General features: G+C 33.3%; 1 protein-coding gene across 12 annotated transcripts; it reads right to left on the reverse strand.

Moving 5' to 3' along the window:
• Positions 1-279: 279 nt before the first annotated feature.
• Positions 280-9,937, reverse strand: LOC110797455 (uncharacterized). Of its 12 annotated transcripts, XR_008923619.1 has the most exons (7): positions 9,806-9,937; positions 9,646-9,719; positions 8,276-8,324; positions 3,027-3,104; positions 2,895-2,946; positions 2,316-2,490; positions 280-622 (listed from the first exon to the last, which is right to left on the reverse strand). XR_008923619.1 is itself a non-coding variant. In XM_056831741.1 (6 exons), exons 1-6 carry the CDS (start codon positions 9,815-9,817, stop codon positions 2,432-2,434), a joined length of 324 nt encoding a protein of 107 aa, XP_056687719.1. In that variant the 5' UTR covers positions 9,818-9,937; the 3' UTR covers positions 1,661-2,431. The 12 variants fall into 12 exon arrangements, 1 of the variants encoding a protein (XP_056687719.1); XM_056831741.1 differs by lacking the exon at positions 280-622 and having other exon boundaries at positions 1,661-2,490; XR_008923629.1 differs by lacking the exons at positions 280-622; positions 2,316-2,490 and adding an exon at positions 9,309-9,359 and having other exon boundaries at positions 2,934-2,946; positions 9,806-9,892.
• Between the last annotated feature and the right edge of the window lie 10,868 nt (positions 9,938-20,805).

The following is a 20,805-nucleotide window of genomic DNA, read 5'->3' on the forward strand; positions in this document are numbered from 1 at the left end:
CTCTACGTCGTCGATAACCTCGACGATTTAAGGCGTCTACCTTCTTTTCACTGCACATTTCACCGTCGACATTCTCGACACACTTTGGCGCCACAGAAATTTTTATCGACGCATATTTTTGACGAGAATGGCCTTTGCGGGTTATTTAAAATTTTTGTGGGAATTTCATATTGACATATAATGGCGTCGAGAATTATGTTATGTAAAAAGAAAAAAAAAATATACATTTATCTTTACTTCACAACCACATTGAGCTTACAAAATTGTATTAAAAGGTTAAATAAGGTAAACCCAACCAAATATGGTCCGAATGTTGTAACTCATTCATATAATATAACGTATAAATTACAAAATTATGAGACTTACACGGATTTGTTCAAAATTGACATGCTAACTAATAACTGGACATTGTAAACTAATATTTTTCTTATTTTGAGCGGTCACAATAACCTCCATTGGAAACGTGCTGCAATAATTTCTATCTCCCTATTATGCAGCCAGGATACCCGGATTTACACTTCCACACGACCAGGTACCTCACATACAAGTAAGTACCTCCATCTGATACACTTCTGAACCGGATAGACAAACAGATCGAACTTGTTGTTTCCAAGTTTTACGCCTGAAGTAAAACAACGCAAAGGTCTAGAATGAGTAAAATCCAAGGAAATAGTAACTATAAGAAAATCAAATGTCATCATATGCTTAATTTTCCTCGTCAATTCAAATGATAGTTCACAAATAAAACAGCAAGAGCGAACTAATGACGTCACCAAAAGTAGCAGATATGAGAAAAAAAATGTCACAAAGACAATCAAATACATGCAATTATATGTTATACGAGCTGGATCAGTTGAAAGATTCAGGACAATACATTTTCCAATATAATAACCAAAAAATTGATAAGAGGACAAAAGAGTGAGACTTGGGCATTTCAGCTAACTATCGCAAAAAAGCAATAGGGCGATTCCAGGGAACTAACCAATACTGAAAATAGTATGTGAAAACAAGAGCATAATTCAGCTCTCTATAAAAGAAAAAGGAAGCATAGGGCTATGTTTAAAGTTAGATTAGCGACTTCTAGTAATTCTATGCATATCGTAGACTAGAAAGAGAAGAACCAAGTGTAAGGTGGTGGCGTGCTCAAAATGGCAGTCACTTAATAACTCAATGGAGTTCTTCTAAATCCGACAACAAGAGGAACAAAGTCTTATGGAGCGGCTGAAATGCCTGAAATTTTGTACATAGAGAGAGTATGACCTCTCACTGTTCTTTACATTACCAGAACACGGGTAGTAAATGCAGAACTTATAGATGTCAGAGTATGACCTCACACTGCTCTTTACATTACCAGAACACAGGTGTAAATGCATAACTCATAGATGTCAGAACATTTGCTAGTACATGGAGAGTATTAATTTTTGACGGAGGGAGTATTATTTTTGAAATTTTTAAAAAGGGAATCCAGAAATATTTAGTATAACTGAAGAAAATTACCAGAACATAGGTAGTAAATGCAGAACTCATATATGTCAGAACATTTTCTATTCAATTCAGAGAGGAATACTTGAACATAATCTTTAAAAGTTTTGAGCAGTGGCAAATTATTTGAAATTAGAAAGCAGAACGAGTGAAAATCATCCAAAACAATGAAAGAACAAATCATCTAAATTAATTTGAAGCAAATCAACCGGTTTAAAAATTTGCTAGGAATACTCAATTAATTACAAGCAGATTAACAAAGAAACAAAAATCTGAAATTTGTAACTTATATTTTCTTTTTTTTTAAATAGCGACAGTAACATAAAACAAAATAGATAACAGTACTACTCAGAGTTATAGCAAGTGTATGCTCTAAACTAAGTAATAAAGAAAAAAAATTCAATGCACTGAATCTTGTACAATAAATAGCCGAGGCATAATTCATCAGAGCATGTTCTACATCTTCCATAAAGCACATAAAATTTTAAATCTAGTTAGAGTAACTGAATAAGAATTACAAATTTCCAAAAACTAGACAGGTTTATGCATTTTTTAGACTAATAATCACTTCATTGTCGGGAATCTAGGCCTTGATGTAGCGCGTAAGGAAAACATAAGGTTTAGGAACAATTAAATACCACTCTATCTTGTCTAATATGGATTTCTCCATCTACAAAATCTGTTCATTTTCAGAATAGGTTATATATGTTGTATGCAATTTCTAATATGGTCACAAAGTCATTAAATAGTTGCAACAATTAATCAAGGATTTTAAACTTGTTGAGTAAGAAATGCTAATCAGTATATTATGCCCCTTATAACTTCTATAGTACCTTATGAGCCCAAATTTCCTCATAGTTTGCAGCACACCAAGGGAAGCCACAACTGTTGTATACGTATGTAAGAAGGAGAAGGCCACCAACAACAGCAGAGGGCAGCACACCACAAGTTAGTGGGTAGCTACATCAGTCCAAGAATATTTTGGCAGTGTGACAGTAACCCGCCAGCCTGTAGGAAACAATTAAGAGTCGTACTATGAGAATTGTAAATAAAAGGGGGAAGGGATGAGTGTTAGTCTTTTATGTCTGAAGTCTATAGTGAAATACTTGGGAGAGAGAGAGATTTCTCGAATTGTTCTAATTTTGTATTGTTGTTCAACGTTTAAGCTTTATCTATCCAAAACCAACCTTTCTCTATTTGTGACGGTTTTATACAATTTCTGGGATAATTGTTGTTGTGAGTAAGTTGTTGTTCTCAGGTGTTGCATACTTGCACGCAATTCACATAGCACCGACATGTACAAGTTATGATAGGAGATTTGTTTCACGCAGGCAAAATTCCAAGGAAGGTGTAGACAATGCATAAGTTGAAATTTACTCTAAATAAAAAAAAACTAAAGAGCAAGGTATTACCTGCAGCTTCCAGTTGCTTCTGCAATTCTTTTCCAACAGCATCATTTTCTGCCTGGTAAATAAACAAGAAAGACCGCTTTAGCAGACACTTAATTGCTTGAACATTTCACAGAGAATCAGCTACTATGATACCTGAAGATAAGTGATTCTTTTCAGTTGAGCCTCTTCATCTCCCTCAACTAGTGGCAGGACATTGACCAAGGCATCAAACTATAAAAGAGCAACTTAGATAAGAAATTAGAAGGTTCAGGGTAATTAGGAGAGAGACAAACAGGAGGTAATTCAAGTGTAACAACTACTTCATTTTGTACAACCTAATTTCATCAACAAATTAGCATATTTTCACTGCTACAAAATAGGGAATAGAAAATGCTGAATAAAGAACCGTTAAGTTTGTTAAGCGTCGTCTAGGTATATAGAGAACGTATTTCTCTTATAACTGTTATATGAGAAAAAGAATAGAGGACGGCTACCTTACCTAACCGTCCTACATTCTTTACCATAATAAAAAAAAAATTAAATTTAAAATATACAGCTGTATTCTAGATACCCGCTTAGTATTCTTTTACAAATTGATTTTACAAAAAAAAAAAACTTTAATTTAAAAATTAGCTGACGTTTATTTTTTTTCCAAAATCAATATCTCACTTAACAAAATCAAACAATCATTTTTAATAGAAAAACATTACCAAAACAAGATTTTATTAGGCGGAATATCCCAGGATCCCCCAAGATCGAAAACCCTGGTGAGTTTTTTTACTTCTTCTTCTCAAACTAAATCTGATTGTATTTTTATGCTTTGGGGGTTTCTTGCTTTTGATTCTTGCGCCTGGGATTTCTTTGGTTTTTGTTTGAATTGAATTGGTGTCGATTGCCCTAGGGTATTCTTTCTTCACTTGGGTTGTGGGAAAGATCCTATTTTTAGGTCTCAATAATGCCGAAAAAATCACCTTGCTTCATATAAGGTTTCAAATTCAACTTTTTGCTCTCAATTTTAATTCGTGATTTTGTAGTGAGATTTTTAATTTACTTTGTTGGAGTAACTTTTAATTAGTGTTTCTGGAAAATTTTCGATATAATTCTGATTTATATTACTGAATTACATTGAGCATTTAACAAAGTTTTTATAATACCTGAATTGCATCGGGTGTGTTGGGAGCTTGGCTTGCTTCTGCTGGGCTAAGTGCAGGTTGTAGCTTTGCATTTGTTTGCTGGTTTCAGGCTGAGTTCAATTCTGGTTGTATCTAGATAGGGTGCTATGTTCTGTTTTTGGTGTTTGCAGTGGCTGTTTTCTTTTGTTCTTACAGGTGTTATCTTTTGGGGTCTACTCCTTTCTGTATGTTGCAGCTTCTTTTCTTTGTTGGCTGGCAGTTCCAGTGTTTCTGCTGCTCTGTTATGTCCTGATGTACTGTTGTTTTAACTGTTGTGGAGAGTACTTTCTAGCTGCAGATCTGCTTAATGCAGGTGCTTGTTCGTGTTGAGCCACTTACTGCAGTTTGGGTGTTGTTGTGTTTGTTCGGGTGCGGGCCGTGCACCCTTTCCTGTTGTCTTGTTTCTTTGTTTGACTTTTGATTGTTTCTACCTTTTGGTAAATGTGTTAATGGATTGAAATGTTCGACCTTTTGTAAGTCTGTAAGTTCTGCTCAACCTGCTAAGGTTGAAAGTTATCATTAACATGGCCTTTAACGTGCTTTCATAAAATAATTTTCATTGCATGAAGAAACCTGGATTGTATACTCTGAATATAATCCAGTTATTTAATGTAGATTTGATAAATACTCTGTAGTTCTCTTGTATGGAGCCACCTTAATCTTGGGACTTCTACGTTGTTATGTTCCCCTCGTGGCTGAGACAAGGAAAATGAGATGGGGTTTTGGGTAAGAAAATGAATGGATGTTAAAGAAACTCGTATGTGACTGTCTTAAAATAGGCTTAAATTTTGCAGAATGGTCACTGAATATGAACATAACCTGGTTCTTGTTTTTGTGGTCTCTAACTTTTGTTATATGCCTATTTCAGCATTATATGCTAGTTGTTTAGTGGGGAACTTTGTGGAACAACTATGGAATTTTGCTTGGCCAGCTGCTATTGCAATGATCCATCCAAGCCTTCTTCCTGTTGCAGTCATGAGCTGTTTTTACTAAGGTGGCTTTGTCCCCTAAAATTAGTCGAGCATGCAACGTTGTGATAAAATGTAGTTCTAACTCCTAATTTATTAAAATTTTGGACAGCTTGCAGTTATTCTTGGAGGGCCATTAGTTGGAAAACTTATGGATCATTACCCTAGAGTACATGCATTTAATTTTCTAAGCTTTATCCAGGTAATCCTCTTATAATCTTATTTCATTCAATAATCAATATGCTATTTTGTATCACTTTCTCGTATTTCTAAGATTCACTTCATATGGTAGGCAATTTCCCAGCTGATGTCTGTAGCAATGATTATTCATGCTCATCAAGTTCGGTATGTTGTTGTGTCATCTGTTCTACTTCGTCCGTGGTTTATTATTCTTGTTTTTGCGAGTGCAATTGAGCGATTGTGTGGGTTAGCTTTGGGTGTAGCCATGGAGCGTGACTGGCTTGTACTGGTAATGTTGTTTTATGTTCCATCCTGGATTCTCTTGCTTTCATTTTCCCCCTAGGAATTTAGTGTCTAATGTAGGCATCATGTCACGCGCAGCTAGCTGGGACCAATCGACCTATTGCACTTGCTCAGGCTAATGCTGCTATCAATCGAATTGATCTTCTGTGTGAGGTAATAAATTGTGCTTCTTGTGTACTTAGCTTTGCTTTTTTGTGGTGTTCACCCAACCATGTTGTTTAAGCAGCTGAGTTGCCAGCCTGAATTGAATAACTGTATGACTTCACATCTACATTAGCTTGTCTGTCATTTCTTACAGGTTTGTCACCGTCTCTTACATTCCCGAAAACATTTAGTTACACTATACTTATAAAAAAAACCCTGCTAGTAAGTGACATTATATCTACAATAAGCACCCAGGGGAAAGCAGAGTGCTAGTATTTCCTCGATCTCAAGCTAAAGACCAAGGCTAGGAAACTGCTTCCACTCTAGTGTGCAGAAACTGCTAGTAAGTGACATTATATCTACAATCAATGAATGTGGAAACTAAATAGTCAGCTAGATTACTTAAGGTTCCCCATACAAAGGCCTTCTTGACTCGTGAGAATCCAACTACGGAGTACTTCACCACCTTCATTTTCAGTTATTCCCTTATTGGTACTTACCAGAATTCCAAACGGCTAGCCTGTCTGTCTGCACGCACCTCCCTGCAAGTCTGTTGCTGTTGTTTTGTCTGGACTTGTGCCTTCTCCTGTAAACCATTTGGACAGGTGGACCATTAGTACGATCCATTACAATCCCACTGCACAATTATGACATTAGGATCTATGTTATTCTTCCTCTAATTTTTATTTGGTATATATACCCATTATTTAGTGTTAAATTTATTACTCTTAATTACATTTTAACTTGTCTTGTAGTATTTTAACAAAGCTCTTAAGCTAGCTCAAGGAGATGGTCGGTTACCTCAGTTCACTCCTGTAGACGAACTGTCCTGTTACCTCAGTTTACTCCTGCAGACGAACTGCCTTGTTGCTGCAGAAGCTCCGGTTGCTGCTGCTGCAGAGTCACCTGTTGTTGCCGCTACATAGGCTCTTTGATTTTTATTTTATTTTTTTTAATTTTTTATTATTGACATCGAAATGTTATTTTTTTTGTTGTACCTTGTATGGATCATTTTGTCAATAAATGATAGTACTTTGTTATTGTATGAACAATAGTATTTTGTTATTGAAGGAAATTATTTTTGGAAAGATTGTGTGGATATCATTTTTATTTTATCTATTTAGATTTGGTTTACGGAGCTAGGATCGTAATATCCTATTTTAGGGATGTGTGAACTGCTATTTTTGAATAATATTTTTTTAAAAAGGGGTAGCATATAGAACGGTTGTGTAAGGAAATTGCTTTCTATTTTAATATTAAACAAGAAGTATATAGTACGCCTATGTACAGAAGGTGTTCTGTATCTCAATATTTAACAGGAAAAAAAGAAGACGGTTATGTACGGAAGACGCGCTTTATTATAGAGTATAGGAGACGATTATGTACGTTAACCGTTCTATATTCCTTCTTCATTTCCTGATTTTAGGAAGGGAATAGAGGACGCTTATCTCTTATCACTGTACTTTATGACTAGGTATATAAAACGCTTCTTTTACCCGTTTTATAAGCTTTATAGCGCGCTGAGATGGAGAACGCCTCTAAGGCGTCCTATAAACTGTATTTCAACAGTACTCTATGCCCTTTTTTGTAGTAGTGTTTTTTAAGTACAACTGATTAATAGCATTATCACGGGAACAATAACTAACAAATATAGCAAGACATCTTGAACAGAGTAGTATAGGTTTTGAACAATCGATCAATAAGAATGAAATACTCACCTTGGGACAAATTCAAAGACAAATCAGGGGCACAACCTACTAAAACTCACTTTACCATTAAAAAAGAACATGTCGAATTGTTGCTGCAGGTTTAGACTTGTTATAAATTAAATAGTAATACATTAAATTAAAAGGTGGATACAATATCTTAGTAGTCATCTATTAATTATATGCAAACACCGTTGAAGTATTAGTAGTAAATTCATTTTTTGGCAATAAAAAAAAATGCATAACAAAAAGTAGGAGAGAAAAGAAAACAACAAGTCAACCCAGAAATCGTAGTTGGACAATAAGTAAACTTTCAAAACACTTACTAAGATAACAAAGAAAAGAAAAAAATTATTGGGTCTATTTTCTGTTTCAGGTGTATCACTTCTTCTGTTAAATACTGATTAGCAATTTGGGGAGAAGCTTAATCAGCATATTGAACTCGAATTACTCAGAATCAGAGTACCCACAATAAAAAAATGTTCTTCAACCATACATACCCTTGGAAAACCACCAGAGGAACATAAAGCCTCAACCAAAGGATAACAAACAAATTCTACTAATGAACATAAAGAACCACTCATGTCATGTCAGATCAAGGGACGAGATAAGTCTAACTATGATCGCAGAAGTAGGAAACACGTTAAGATAAGGGATATAAGATGAGAAGCTAGGTCATCAAAACCACCAGGGTACTCTCGTTGATGTATTGCATTTTATGCCTGATTCCTAACCAACAACTAATCCAGCTAATGGACATTGTTAAATATGTCAAGATATTTTATTTATTGTAAGTAGAAGATCGAATCTTGGAACACAGCTGCAATTATGCAGTTGTATCACATAAAATCGGTAAAGTCTATATCCTAGCTCAATTAATCTTCAAATAGAAGTTGCCTAAGAGTGAATCAAGCGAGCATGAAACATACCAGCCCAAGGTTTTGATTTGAGACTGGAGCCACAAATGGTTGAAGGTGCCTGAAACATAAAAGATTAAACAGCCACCATGTAAATCAAATAAAGTAAAACCACTAAGGAAGAACTAACACATATAAAAAGAGGGGAGGTGGGGGTTAATGAAACAAAATCAAAAGCATCCAACTTTCTACGTAACGAATTAAAACTAATCTAGTCAGCCTCTTTTCTTCTCATTGTAATACGACTAGTTGTAGGTGTTAATTTACCCCATCCAATATTCAATTCATATTCATAGTCAACCACCCTAAAGCATAAAATCGAAATAAGATTTGACTTTTTATCTTATACTTGCATCAACGTAAAATTTCAAATTACACTTAAGAATATAATCAAATGTTAATTACCACATGGGTAACATATTTGATAAATGTATATGGCACAAGGAAAACTCCTTCAATTATTATTTTCCTCTATTCCCAAATTGTCAAAAAGGGATGATAGAAAGATCATTAACTAAGAAACTTCTACATGCACTGCATAATAAGAAACCTCTAAATTACAATCCATAATCCATTACCTTTGGATAAAAAGAGCCTAACATACAGAACATGGAGCAGCACTCCAATTGTAAGTTTATTCACACCAGGACATAGAGCAAGTTGTTTAGAAGATGCAGACATGCATTATTGTACCTGTGAAGCGACTAGGAGTAACTAACCAAGGGTCGGGTTTCCAAGACTTCATACAACCTCAGTTAGGAGAAAAACAAAGCAAAAACAGGAGAAATAAGCAACACAACAAAACATAATCCACTTTTCGTTACAAATTATCTCAAAAAAGAAGGGCACCTCAATGATCTTGTATCTGAAATCAGCAAAGCAATATTCTTCCAAAATTTCAAGAAAATACTACATTACAACCCCAATTCTAATTATCTAAATGCACAAAATATAACCCCAACTTGATGAAAATATACCCAAATATTACATTAAGTAATTAGTGAGATTTTAAAAAAAATCTTAAGAGTGTTAGGTTTAAACTTACAGATTAAAGAGTGTCGTTATGTGAAGGAGGTTTCTCGTCTACGGTTAAACGCTATCAAAATAAAACAAAGAGGTTTCCATGAGAGAAGAGAACACATATTCATTATTAAAAACCCTAACTTTACTGAAATCAAAAGCCAAAATAAAATTCAAATCAGATTAAATCGGAAACAACGGAACAACCTTAACTTCTCCGTATGTTGAAAGCCGTCAAAAAACAAAATCTTTCTATCAAAAGTTCTTGAGCAGCAAATTACACAAAGAAAAACCTAAACCCGAAACCTAGAATATCGAAAATCGTAAAACCAAGAGATTGTAAAGAGGATAAATTACATTACCTTGTGCAAGACCTCCTAACAGATAGCAACCACATGGTAGAAGATGCAAATTTCATTGTTATGAACGAACAAGTCTGCAAAAATTGAGAGAAAATTAAAACATATGCGAGAAGAGAGAAATAATTATAACTATAAGGGAAACGGAGAAGAAGGTGCGAACCTGCAACTCCATTGATGTTTGAGAGTAGATCTGGGAGAAAGGGGATTTTTTCAGCAGTTGGGTAAAGAGGAGTTAATTAGGGTTTAGAATGAAAGGACGAGTGTGAAGTTGCGGGGTAGCTTAGATAGTGCCTAGGTCACGTGCGGATCACATGATATTTTTACTAATATCTCGACGCTGTTCCTTGCCGAGAGATGATTTTGACAAGGAAACGCGTCGACAAACAACGCAACCTACAAAATTGACTCAGCGCATATCCACACCGTCGAGGCCATACCGTCGAGATTCCACGCCTTTTGTAGTAGTGAAATTTATTCAAGCATGTTCTACATTTATTCAAGCATGTTCTAAATCCATTCAAACATGTTCTAAATTTATTCAAGCATGTTCTAAATCCATTCAAACATGTTCTAAATTTATTCAAGCATGTTCTAAATTTATTCAAGCATGTTCTAAATTTATTGATGTTCTAAATTAATTCAAACATGTTCTAATTTTATTCAACGGTGTTTTAAATTTATTCAAGAATGTTCTATCTTCATCTAGGAGTGTTCTAAATTTATTTAAGCATGTTCTAAAATTATTCAAAAATGTTCTAAAATGTATTCAAGAATATATACATCATAGCTTGTTTTTAATTAATTTATATATGTTTGTAGGTTGGTGATGCATCTGTACTAGTATATCCAACCGCCTCCAACAACCAAACAGAGAAGCCAACAATAAAACACTCCGAGAACTTGAAGTAATAAACGCATGAAAAAGAACAAAAAATTAATTAAATTAATTGCATCTGATTTGAGGATTTGGAATTGGAATTTAGAACATGAATCTGGATAAATTTCTGATTTATTTAGAACATGAATTCGGATAAATTTATTGATATTAGAATCAAAGAAATCAATTGATTTTAGAATCTCAGAAAAACGAAATCGATTGATTTAAAATTGAAGAAACCGAAATCGAAGAATCAAAGAAATCTAAGAGAAATCGAAATCGAAGAAATCTTACAGAAATCGAATTCGAAATGGAATCACCAGCAGTTATTCGCAATCTGATTCGCGGACCACAACCACCGCCACCACCATATTTTGTTCGAACTCTGATTCGCGAACCACAACCACCAAAACCGGCGACGGAATTTCTGCGAGCAGCGGCGAGCGGCGTGAGGAAAGCAGAAGCGGCAACGAGAGGAGAGAAGAAGCGGCGGCGAGAGGAGAAAAAAACGGCGGCGAGAAGAGAAAGAAACGGCGGCGAGAGGAGAGAAGAAGCGGCGGCGAGAGAAGAGCATAATCGGCGGCGAGAAGAGAGTCGAAGCGACGATGAGAGGTAAGCGGCGGCGGCGATTGGTGGTGGTGTTCGAATAGGAGAGAGAGGGGAATTGAAGAGAGAGAAAGAGTGCCAGAAAATCAGAAATAATGAAAAAAAAACGTGAAAAAACGATTAAATTGGTTTATTTGTTTACAAAAATTACAAAACTTACAAAAATGCCATTATAGAAAGTGTTCTTACCGTAAGAAAGTGTTCTCACCGTACGAAGTGTTCTTACAGGAGCCTCTCTCTCTCTCTCTTCTCGCCGCCGATAGTGCTATATATATATGTGTGTGTGTGTGATATATATATATATATATATATATATATATATATATATATATGTATATATATATATATATATATATACATATATATATATATATATATATGTATATATATATATATATATATGTATATATATGTATATATATGTATATGTATATATATGTATATGTATATGTATATATATGTATATGTATATGTATATATAGGACCAGGTTCTGGTGAGAACCTCCCTTAAGATGAGAACTACCTTATAATGAGAACCTATGTGAACCGTTATATTTAGGTGAAACGAGCGGCTGAGATCTTATCTCACAAATTAAATCACGCGCGGTTCTTTTCAATATCCTGACTGAGCTGATGTTTTCTCTCTCTACAACCCTCACTCACTGACGTTCGTTTCTCTCTCCTCACTCAAATTCAAACGCAATCGTGTCTCTCCTCAACCAATTTGCTTGAAATTACACTTCAAAAACCGGCAATTAGATCTTAATTTCGCGAAAACTACAAAGATTTTGAGGTAATTTTACTTAATTCTTTCGATTTTTTTAATGTCGAATTTACTCCATTTTTTTGCGATTTTTGCTTGAAATTCTGCGATTTTTGCTCAATTTCTGTGGCTTTTGCTCGAATTTCTACCGTTCTTGCTCGAATTTATTTTTGATCAACAATTATGCTAATCGCAACCTATAATTCTGAATGTTGTGATTTTTTAGTTAATTTTGTGGAGGTTTTATTGCGCTCGAACTTCTGTGTTTTTGGAATGATTTTTTACTTGTTTTTGGTGAATTTTGGAGCTCGGATATGTGCAATTGATACAGATTAATAATCTTGTTTGCTGGTTTGATTCTATCAGTGGTTATGTTCGGTTTAGAGGGACTGCCTGCTGTATGGGTAGAGTTTCAGTTCTAGATGTTAGATGTTGAAGTCTGTACAGGACACTATAAATGAGCTTTTGGTTCTTAAGGTAAACTAAATCTCTATTAAATTAAACTAAATCTCAATTAAAGTAAACTAAATCATTCTGATACGTAACTAAATCTCTCATAAAGTAAACTAAATCTCACTTAAAGTAAACTAAATCTCACTTAAAGTAAACTAAATCGTTCTATTTTACATTGTCTCATAATGCTATTCGTTCTTGAAGTAGATCAAGGAGGATCAGAAGTAAATCAATTAGGTCAAGAAGTAAAGTAGTTGTTGCGTTAGGTCGTCTTTGATGTAGATTCCTTGATAGGCTTGCTGACTGCTATTGTGGAGATTTTGGCTAGATTAAGTTGCTGCTTAATGAGCAGGAAATTCATGATTTACTGATCCAACCTCCAACAATATGTTCAAGTCAGAATGTTGGCCCTACTTTAACAACCTGCAACCTACAACATATTTATTTATTCATTTATTTCTCCTTAAACCAAATCTTATAGAGTACATTTTCCGGCGACTGAACGTCTAAGGTAATTTAACCTAAATTTTGTTTACATTTTGTTTACTTCTCAGTATATTAAGTGTAATTTTGAAGCAATATTTTGTTTACTTTTGAATTTGATTGTGAGTTGATAGTCAGTTGTTGTAGAGAAGTTTTGTTGGTGTGTAAAACTGGAATTAGCTGCTTTAGAAGTTGTGTGTAGAGAAAATTTGTGTGTAAAACTGGAATTAGCTGCTTTAGAAGTTGTTGTAGAGAAAATTTGTTGGTGTTGTTTAGTTGGTGGAGTTGCTTTGTTATAATTTTGTTGCACTTAGTGATTATCTAACTTAAAAGTAAAGCAAAAACTGAAAAAAGTAAATATAAATGATCTAAAAGTAAACAAAATATTGCTTCAAATTAATTTTGCGGCACTTAGTTCTTTACTCGAATTTGAAAATTCATGCTCAAAATATGGTATGATTTGAATTTGCAAATTGATCTCAACATAGCTGTTATTCACTCAAGTACCAGAATTCGTTAATATTTGGCTTGAATTTGTGAATTTGTCTACAAAATGATGCGAAGTTACAGTAGATAATGGTAAGAGTTGTGAAACCAGTCACAATCGGTTTTTTAATTTCTTCAGCTTCATTGCAAAATTATTTTAAGCTTCAGATTTTGAACTTTTATGATGCTCGAATTAGTAAACTTAATATCTCTTAAAGCAAATTAACTCTCTTTAAAAGAAAACTAAGTCAGTTAGGGTTGCTAGATTGTAGACTTGAAGTAAACAAAAATTGTACAAAAGTAAACGCAATCTTTCTTAAAGTAAACTAATTCTCTTTAAAAGAAAACTAAATCAGTTAGGCGGTGCTACATTATTGACTTTAAGTAAATAACAATTTTAGAAAAGTAAACTTAATCTCTCATAAATTGAACTAGTTCTCTTTATAAGTAGCTAAAAATGTTAAGAAGTAATTCAAAAAAATCTAAAAAGTAAATAATGTAAACTCAAAAGTAAATAACGTAAACTCAAAAGTAATAAAATCGTACTAGCATGGTGTCCACTGACTTATTGGATGTTGGTTTCTTTATTCAGCAGAAATTGCATGATGCTTTTGACATTAGTTGACTTAGGTTGATTGTCTCGCTGGTCAATTTTGGTGGTTCTGTTCTGCGTGCATTGACGGTGCTGATTTGTTGCAGTCAGTTTTAGTAAAGATGCTTTAGAGTTGTCAGAGGCAAAACACATGGTCACTGTGTAGAAAGGAAAATCTAATTTTACTTTGTCTGATGTTTCTTTCAGATTTAAATCATGAGAATGATGATTTGGGTATGGATGATGACTGGTTTAAAGATGGCCAAGATTCCTCGGAACATATTCTTTGCCAGATCGTATAGTTAAATGTCAAGTTCAGAGACTTAGAAGCCATCTTAATATGGTGATGTTAACAAATGGTGTGAAGCTCTCGTCCTCAGGAAATCTGAATCGTCTGCAATGCACCAACTCAACACACAAATTGCAATGCACCAACTCAACACACAGTAATATGGAAGGGAAAACTCATAAAATAGAGAGAAGAATGATTTGATTCACAACACAAGAACATATACAAATCTCCAAGGTAGAAGCTTGAGGCTACAAGTCTCTTTTCTTAATACAAAACACAATGTCATTCTCTTTCCTCTCTTTTACTATTTATACTCTAGGTTTGGCCAGCACACTGCCATGTAATTAATGCTGCTCTCTGCTTCTTTGTCTTCTAGTTGGCTAAGGGCCATCTCCACTCCCTTCTGTGTTGTGTGTTGTGGCTGCTGTGGTCTGCTGCTGCCTTTTGCGTCTCCTGTAGACCAGAATAGGTGGGTCAGTAGGGTAGTCCATTACATCTTCTCCTGCCTTATGCTGCTCAGGCAAGTGCTTCTCAAAAGTCAAAACCTTGCTTTGTCAACTGGTAATGGGGACAGTATGTCTATTGGTGCCATTGATATGCCTCATGACTTAGAGGACCTTTAAATTGGTGATCTGGACTTTCCTGATAGCTTGGAGTAAGTTTATGGAGACGGTACTCAGATTTCTTACATAATAGAAAGCAAATAAGATTACTTTCTGGTGCAGACGTTTCAATACATCGTTTCAATACATCAGCTACAGATATTAAAGAGTCAGCTGAAAGTGTAAGTCTTTTCTCATAATTGTCTTGTGCGTACAAAATTGTTCTTACTAAAAAGATCACATGTATGTAACTTAAGCTGTATTGGTGTCTCTCTTCTCTTTAGTTATTTCCATGTTGCAAGTTGCTGATGTTGCAAGTTGCTGATGTTGCAAGTTGCTGATGTTGCAAGTTGCTAGTCAGGTAGGGGTTTTAGTTATCTGACTCCAAAGTAAAGCAAAAACTGGAAAAGGTAAATAGAAATTATCCTAAAGTGAACAATTTATGGACAAGTTCTGGTTGGTGCGGTATTTTGTTACTAGATGTGCTTAACTGCTTAAACCTATTAGCTCAAATGGTAGAGCACTATGCAGATGCATAGGAGATGTAGGTTCGATTCCTACATAGGTTGTCTCTAAAAGTAATTTTTTTTTAGAAAAATCTCTAAAGTAAATACAAGGATTTCCAAAGTAAATAAAAAAGACTCAAAAGTAAATCATAATAAATCAAAAGTTACTCGAAATATTTCTAAAGTACATGTACAATTAGTAAACATTAAACCTAATTGTTGAATAGCTTTGAAATGTTTGCTATAATTTTTCATGCCTGAAGTATTGTCAACTGTGTGGAGTATTTAGTAAGTAGAGTTGTTCGAAAAGTAAATGGAATTGTTCGAGAAGTATATGGAATTGTTCGAAAAGTAAACTATGAATATTGGAGTGTAGGGCGGTCAAAGTAAAGGTTTTCAAAGTAAAAGTAAATAAAGGAAATTCAAAAGTAAACGAACCTACGTGGGATTCGAACCCACATCCTTTGTGCATTTTCACAATGCTCTACCGATTGAGCTAGTAGGCTAGTGTTTTCACATAAATAAATAAAAATAAAGCAAAAACCAACTGAAACCAAAACATCCAAGCAAACAGCAAGCATGCATAGCAGACCACGACACTAAAAGAAAATAAAAACAAGCAACCAGGCAGCATCATCAACTAAAACCTATTGAAACCAGAATAGAAGCCGCTACAGCAACCCTACAGACAACGAACTCCTCACAACACCTAACTACAGAAGGAAAACCAAATAGGGAACAACCTTAACCAATGCACCAACTGCAAACATCATCTCAAACCCCACTTTTCAGCTCATAAAACCAACTGCAATCAGAATCTGACGATTTATCATTTAAAAATCTCTAAAGTAAATAAAAGGAACCCCACAGTAAATAATAGAAACTAAAAAGTAAATCATAATAAATCAAAAGTAAATCAACCTACATACTTGAATTATTTGTACAATATTCTTTAGGTGTCAGGTTGTATGGAGCTTAACAGAGCTTAGCAGCCCCGTAATTCACACAAGACACCTAAGCGTAAACCAGTAACTGCCTGTCATAATCATCAACATCAAAATAATAAACATAAATGTGATTGAAAAGCTAAAACATGGATGATGAGAGTGAAAGGTGGGAAGGCAGCTTCAGTTTTCAGAGCTGTTGATGTCTCACCAGAAGAAAATGAACTTTCCTGCAAGCGCTTCAGCTCGTCATAAGCCCATTCAAGGCCTGGGCAATAGTGTAATGGTGGGTTAAATCGGACTGATATCAAGTCGTAGGAATGCCCTATTCTCAACCAGGAATCTGACTACCTCCATGTTCCTCTCTTTAGTTTTAAAGTGGAGCAGTGTCCCTGTACCCCGCCAAAAAAAATCATGGTAAGGCCTCAAGATTAGTTAAGAACACCGTAAAATTAGCTAGCAGGTGGTTAGAGATAGTTCGTGTACGTACTTACAACGACATGGACCCTTAGTTCTAGCTTTGATATTAGCACCTCGTTCAAGCAGCACATCCATGACTTTTAGATGACCCCTTCAGTAGCAAGGTGAAGAGGAGTGACTCCTTGCAATTTGGTGCCCCAAGAAGCCAGATTAACATCCATCCCCTCATTAAGTAGTTGTTTAACCTGAGTAACAACAAACTCACTTGTATTAACAACACGTACAAGTTCCCTAACCAAATTTTCAATCAGCTCAGTTATAACTTATGCATCTCCTGCTGTCAACTTGAGTTTATCCACCATCTCTTCTACAACAGACTCACTTGTATCGATTTTAAGAAAGTACATAAACTTAATCCTTGAACTAATACAACACGAAATTAGTGAAGAAATAAAGATAAACGATGTACACCTACACCTTTTATTTAACAATAGATAAGGTAAGTGCTGGTGAAGCATCTATGTTAGACTCAATTTTTGCCCATTGCAAAAGACAGTCCAAAATCAATACAATCCGAAAAATTTAAAATACAAGCTAATGAACAAATTGTTTAGTAAAAGTAGTCACAGTAATACAAACAAAAACAACAAAACAACAATGAATTATAACTCAAAAAATGAATGGGATCGAAGAATAACTCAGAACAAAACAACAAGATCAATAATAAAAACAAAAAAGTTTAGTTTTAAACCCTTAATTTTAACAATTAAAAATGCAAAAACTGAAATGAAACCCTAATTAACTCGAGAAAACGAAACCCTAATTTTAACAATGAAATCGTAAAATACTGCAACAAAATCCCTAATTCGAAAAACAATAATCCCTAATTAGAGCGAAAATCAAAAGAGTAAACACTGAAACAAATCGAACAATCCAATACATACCTGGCGAATTGAAAAACGTGAAATCGCAAAGAATATACTTGCAGGAATCAAAGATGTTGAAGAAGATAAGTCAATAGTAGAGAGGATTTGAAGAAGGAGAGAGAAAACGGGAAGAAGAGAGAGAAAAAGAAACTGGAAAAGGGCAGAGAAAGGGAGGTCATTCGTCCAGATTAAAATGACCATATTACCCTTATTTTTGCATTTGGTCGGGCGAAATTTGGTCCGTTGGATTGAATTGATCGAGGGCTGAGATTAGTTCTCAGTTCTCATCTTAAGGGGTGGTTCTCACCAGATCCCAATTCTGTTTTTATATATATATATATATATATATATATATATATATATATATATATATATATATATATAAATATATATATATATATATATATATATATATATAAATATATATATATATATATATATATATATATATATATATATATATATATATATATAAGGGAGGGATCTGGTAAGAACACTCCCTTATGTAAGTACACTTCTTATAATAAGAACACATTTTACACAATTGGATTAGAATCAAATCAACGGCCACGATCATCCCAGCCACTGCCATAATGGCATGATTGTAAATACAAAAAAACGAAGCAAATATATATATATATATATATATATATATATATATATGTATATATATATATATATATACACACACATATATATATATACATATATATATATATATACATATATAAATATATATATATATACATATATATATATATATATATATAAAACATTCTCTCTCATCAGTTACCATAACTCCCACTCTCTCACCATTTTCTCTCTCCTCAACCTCCCACTCACTCCCTGCAACGGACGAAAAACCGCTCAAATTCATTCTATTTAATCGAATTCCTGCTGAACTATTGCAAAAACAACACTTCATCATTCTATTAGTTCAATCACGCTTAATAAAAAAAATTGCAACAAAATCGCAAAAAAAAAAAAATTAAAAGTGCAAATTCTACACAATTTCGATGGAGACAGGTGACGAAAATGCGATTGATTCTGCAAACAACTGCGAAAATACAAGGTTAGTGATAATCTAACAAATTCAAATAGTTTAAATTTTTTCGTCAATTTCAATTAATTTTTTAATTTTTGTTGCTTAATTTTGGAATATTAAGCAAAATCGAGCACATGCAAAGAGAAGAAGCTGAAAACGCAATCGATTCTAGTCTCAATGCTCTTTCAACAGAAGAAAAAGCTACAAATACGTAAGAATTTCAAGTTATTTGGAGTTTCAAATTAAAAAATCGACTAAAATTGTTATTCTAAGCATGTTCTAATGTTAAATTTATGTTCAAAATCAAGTTCTACAGTTAATAGTCATAATTTAATGTTTTTATACCAGATCTGATATTAAAATTGAATGTTATAAATTTTTCCGCATGTTCTAATATTATTAATACATGTTTCAATGTTTTTATGATGTTCAAACCATGTTCTATGCATGTTCTAATGTATGAATGATGTTCTAAGGCAAGTTCTAAATTTAAAAGTCATGTTTTAATGTTTTAATGATAGATCTTTTGGTAGATAAAGAATGTTCTAAAAAAATTACCATGTTCTAAACATTTTAAGAATGTTCTAAAGTTATTAGAACATGTTTCATTGTTTTAGGCCAACATCTACTTTATAAAACAAAAAAATTGAATTTGGAGCATGTTCTAAAGGTTTTAATCATGAATTAATATTTTAGAAGATATTCTAATGGTACATTGATGTTCAAAGCATGTTCTAAGCATCTTCTAATTTCAGAATGATGTTTTAAGGCAAGTTCTAAAGTTAACATTCATGATTAAAAGGATATTATAAAAAAAATTCCATGTTCTAAACATTTTAAGAATGTTCTAATGTCATTGCAACACATGTTCTAATATTATCAGCACACATTTCAATTTTTTTATGCTATTCTAATCATACATTAATGTTCAAACCATGTTTTAAGCATGTTCTAATGTAAGAATGATGTTCTAAGGCAAGTTCTAAAATTAAAACTCATGATTTAATGTTTTAATGATAGATATATTCTACAAAAATTACCATGTTCTAAAAACTCTAAGAATGTTCTAATGTTATTACAAAATGTTCCTTTGTTTTAAGCCATGATCTAATTTATAAAACAAAAATTCTAAAATTGGAGCATGTTCTAAAGTTTTTTAGTTATGTATAATGTTTTAGAAAATATTCTAATGGTACATTGATGATCAAGGCATATTCAAAACATGTTCAAAGCATGTTCTAATTTTAGAATGATGATATAAGGCAAGTTCTAAATTTGGCAGTCATGATTAAAAGGATGTTCTAAAAAAATTCCATGTTCTAAACATTTTAAAAATATTTTAATGTCATTCCAACATGTTTCATTGACTTAGTACATGATCTAATTTTATAAAACGGATATTCTAAAATGTTTGAGCATGTTCTAAAGTTTTTTTGACATTATTTAACATTTATGTAAATGTTCTAATATTTTCAGCAAGGAGGATCACATCCAATATGAAAAGGTTGATAATGCGGTTGTTTCAGATCTTCATACAAATGCTACAGAAGAAAATATTTCATAAACGTAAGAATTTAAAATTATATTGAGTGCCAAATAATTACATGAGTTAAATTGATGTTTTAAGCATGTTCTAATTGTTAAATTAATGTTCCAAGCATTTGTAAAGATTATAGGACATACGTTCTAATGTCTTTAAACATGTACTTAAATTTTTGCCCATGAACTAATGTTATTTGCCATGTTGTAATTGTTTTGACATAAACAATTATGTTCTAAATAACATACTATATGTTCTAAATGTTATTTAAAGCATGTTTTAATGTTATAATGCATGTTCTAAAGCCATGCATAAAATGTTCAAATATTATGATGCATGATCTAAAATATATTTAAATGAAAACTGAGAGAAAGAGAAAAGAATGTTGCCAAAACAACAAAAACAGTCACATTTGGAAGTCCAACTGTGAACGAAGAAATTTTGAAAAATATTATTTTGGAATGTGACATTATAAGGTAATTCTCCAGAATTTAAATTATAATATATTTGCAAATATTTTAGAACATAACAAAAATCTTTAGAACATGTCTTTTACACTTTGATTTAGTATACTTATTGTCTGGTGATTTCTTATAATTAAATACAATTTATTCATAGGAATGAG

The sequence above is a fragment of the Spinacia oleracea genome, chromosome 6 (genome assembly GCF_020520425.1).
Source record: "Spinacia oleracea cultivar Varoflay chromosome 6, BTI_SOV_V1, whole genome shotgun sequence".
NCBI lineage: Eukaryota > Viridiplantae > Streptophyta > Magnoliopsida > Caryophyllales > Amaranthaceae > Spinacia > Spinacia oleracea.

Coding starts and splice junctions, on each gene's coding strand:
- LOC110797455 (XM_056831741.1), bottom strand. Junction 3,105..8,275: donor CAAATCAAAACCTTGGGCTG/GTATGTTTCATG, acceptor GCTCTTTTATAG/TTTGATGCCTTGGTCAATGT. Junction 2,491..2,894: donor GAAGCAACTGGAAGCTGCAG/GTAATACCTTGC, acceptor TGTTTCCTACAG/GCTGGCGGGTTACTGTCACA.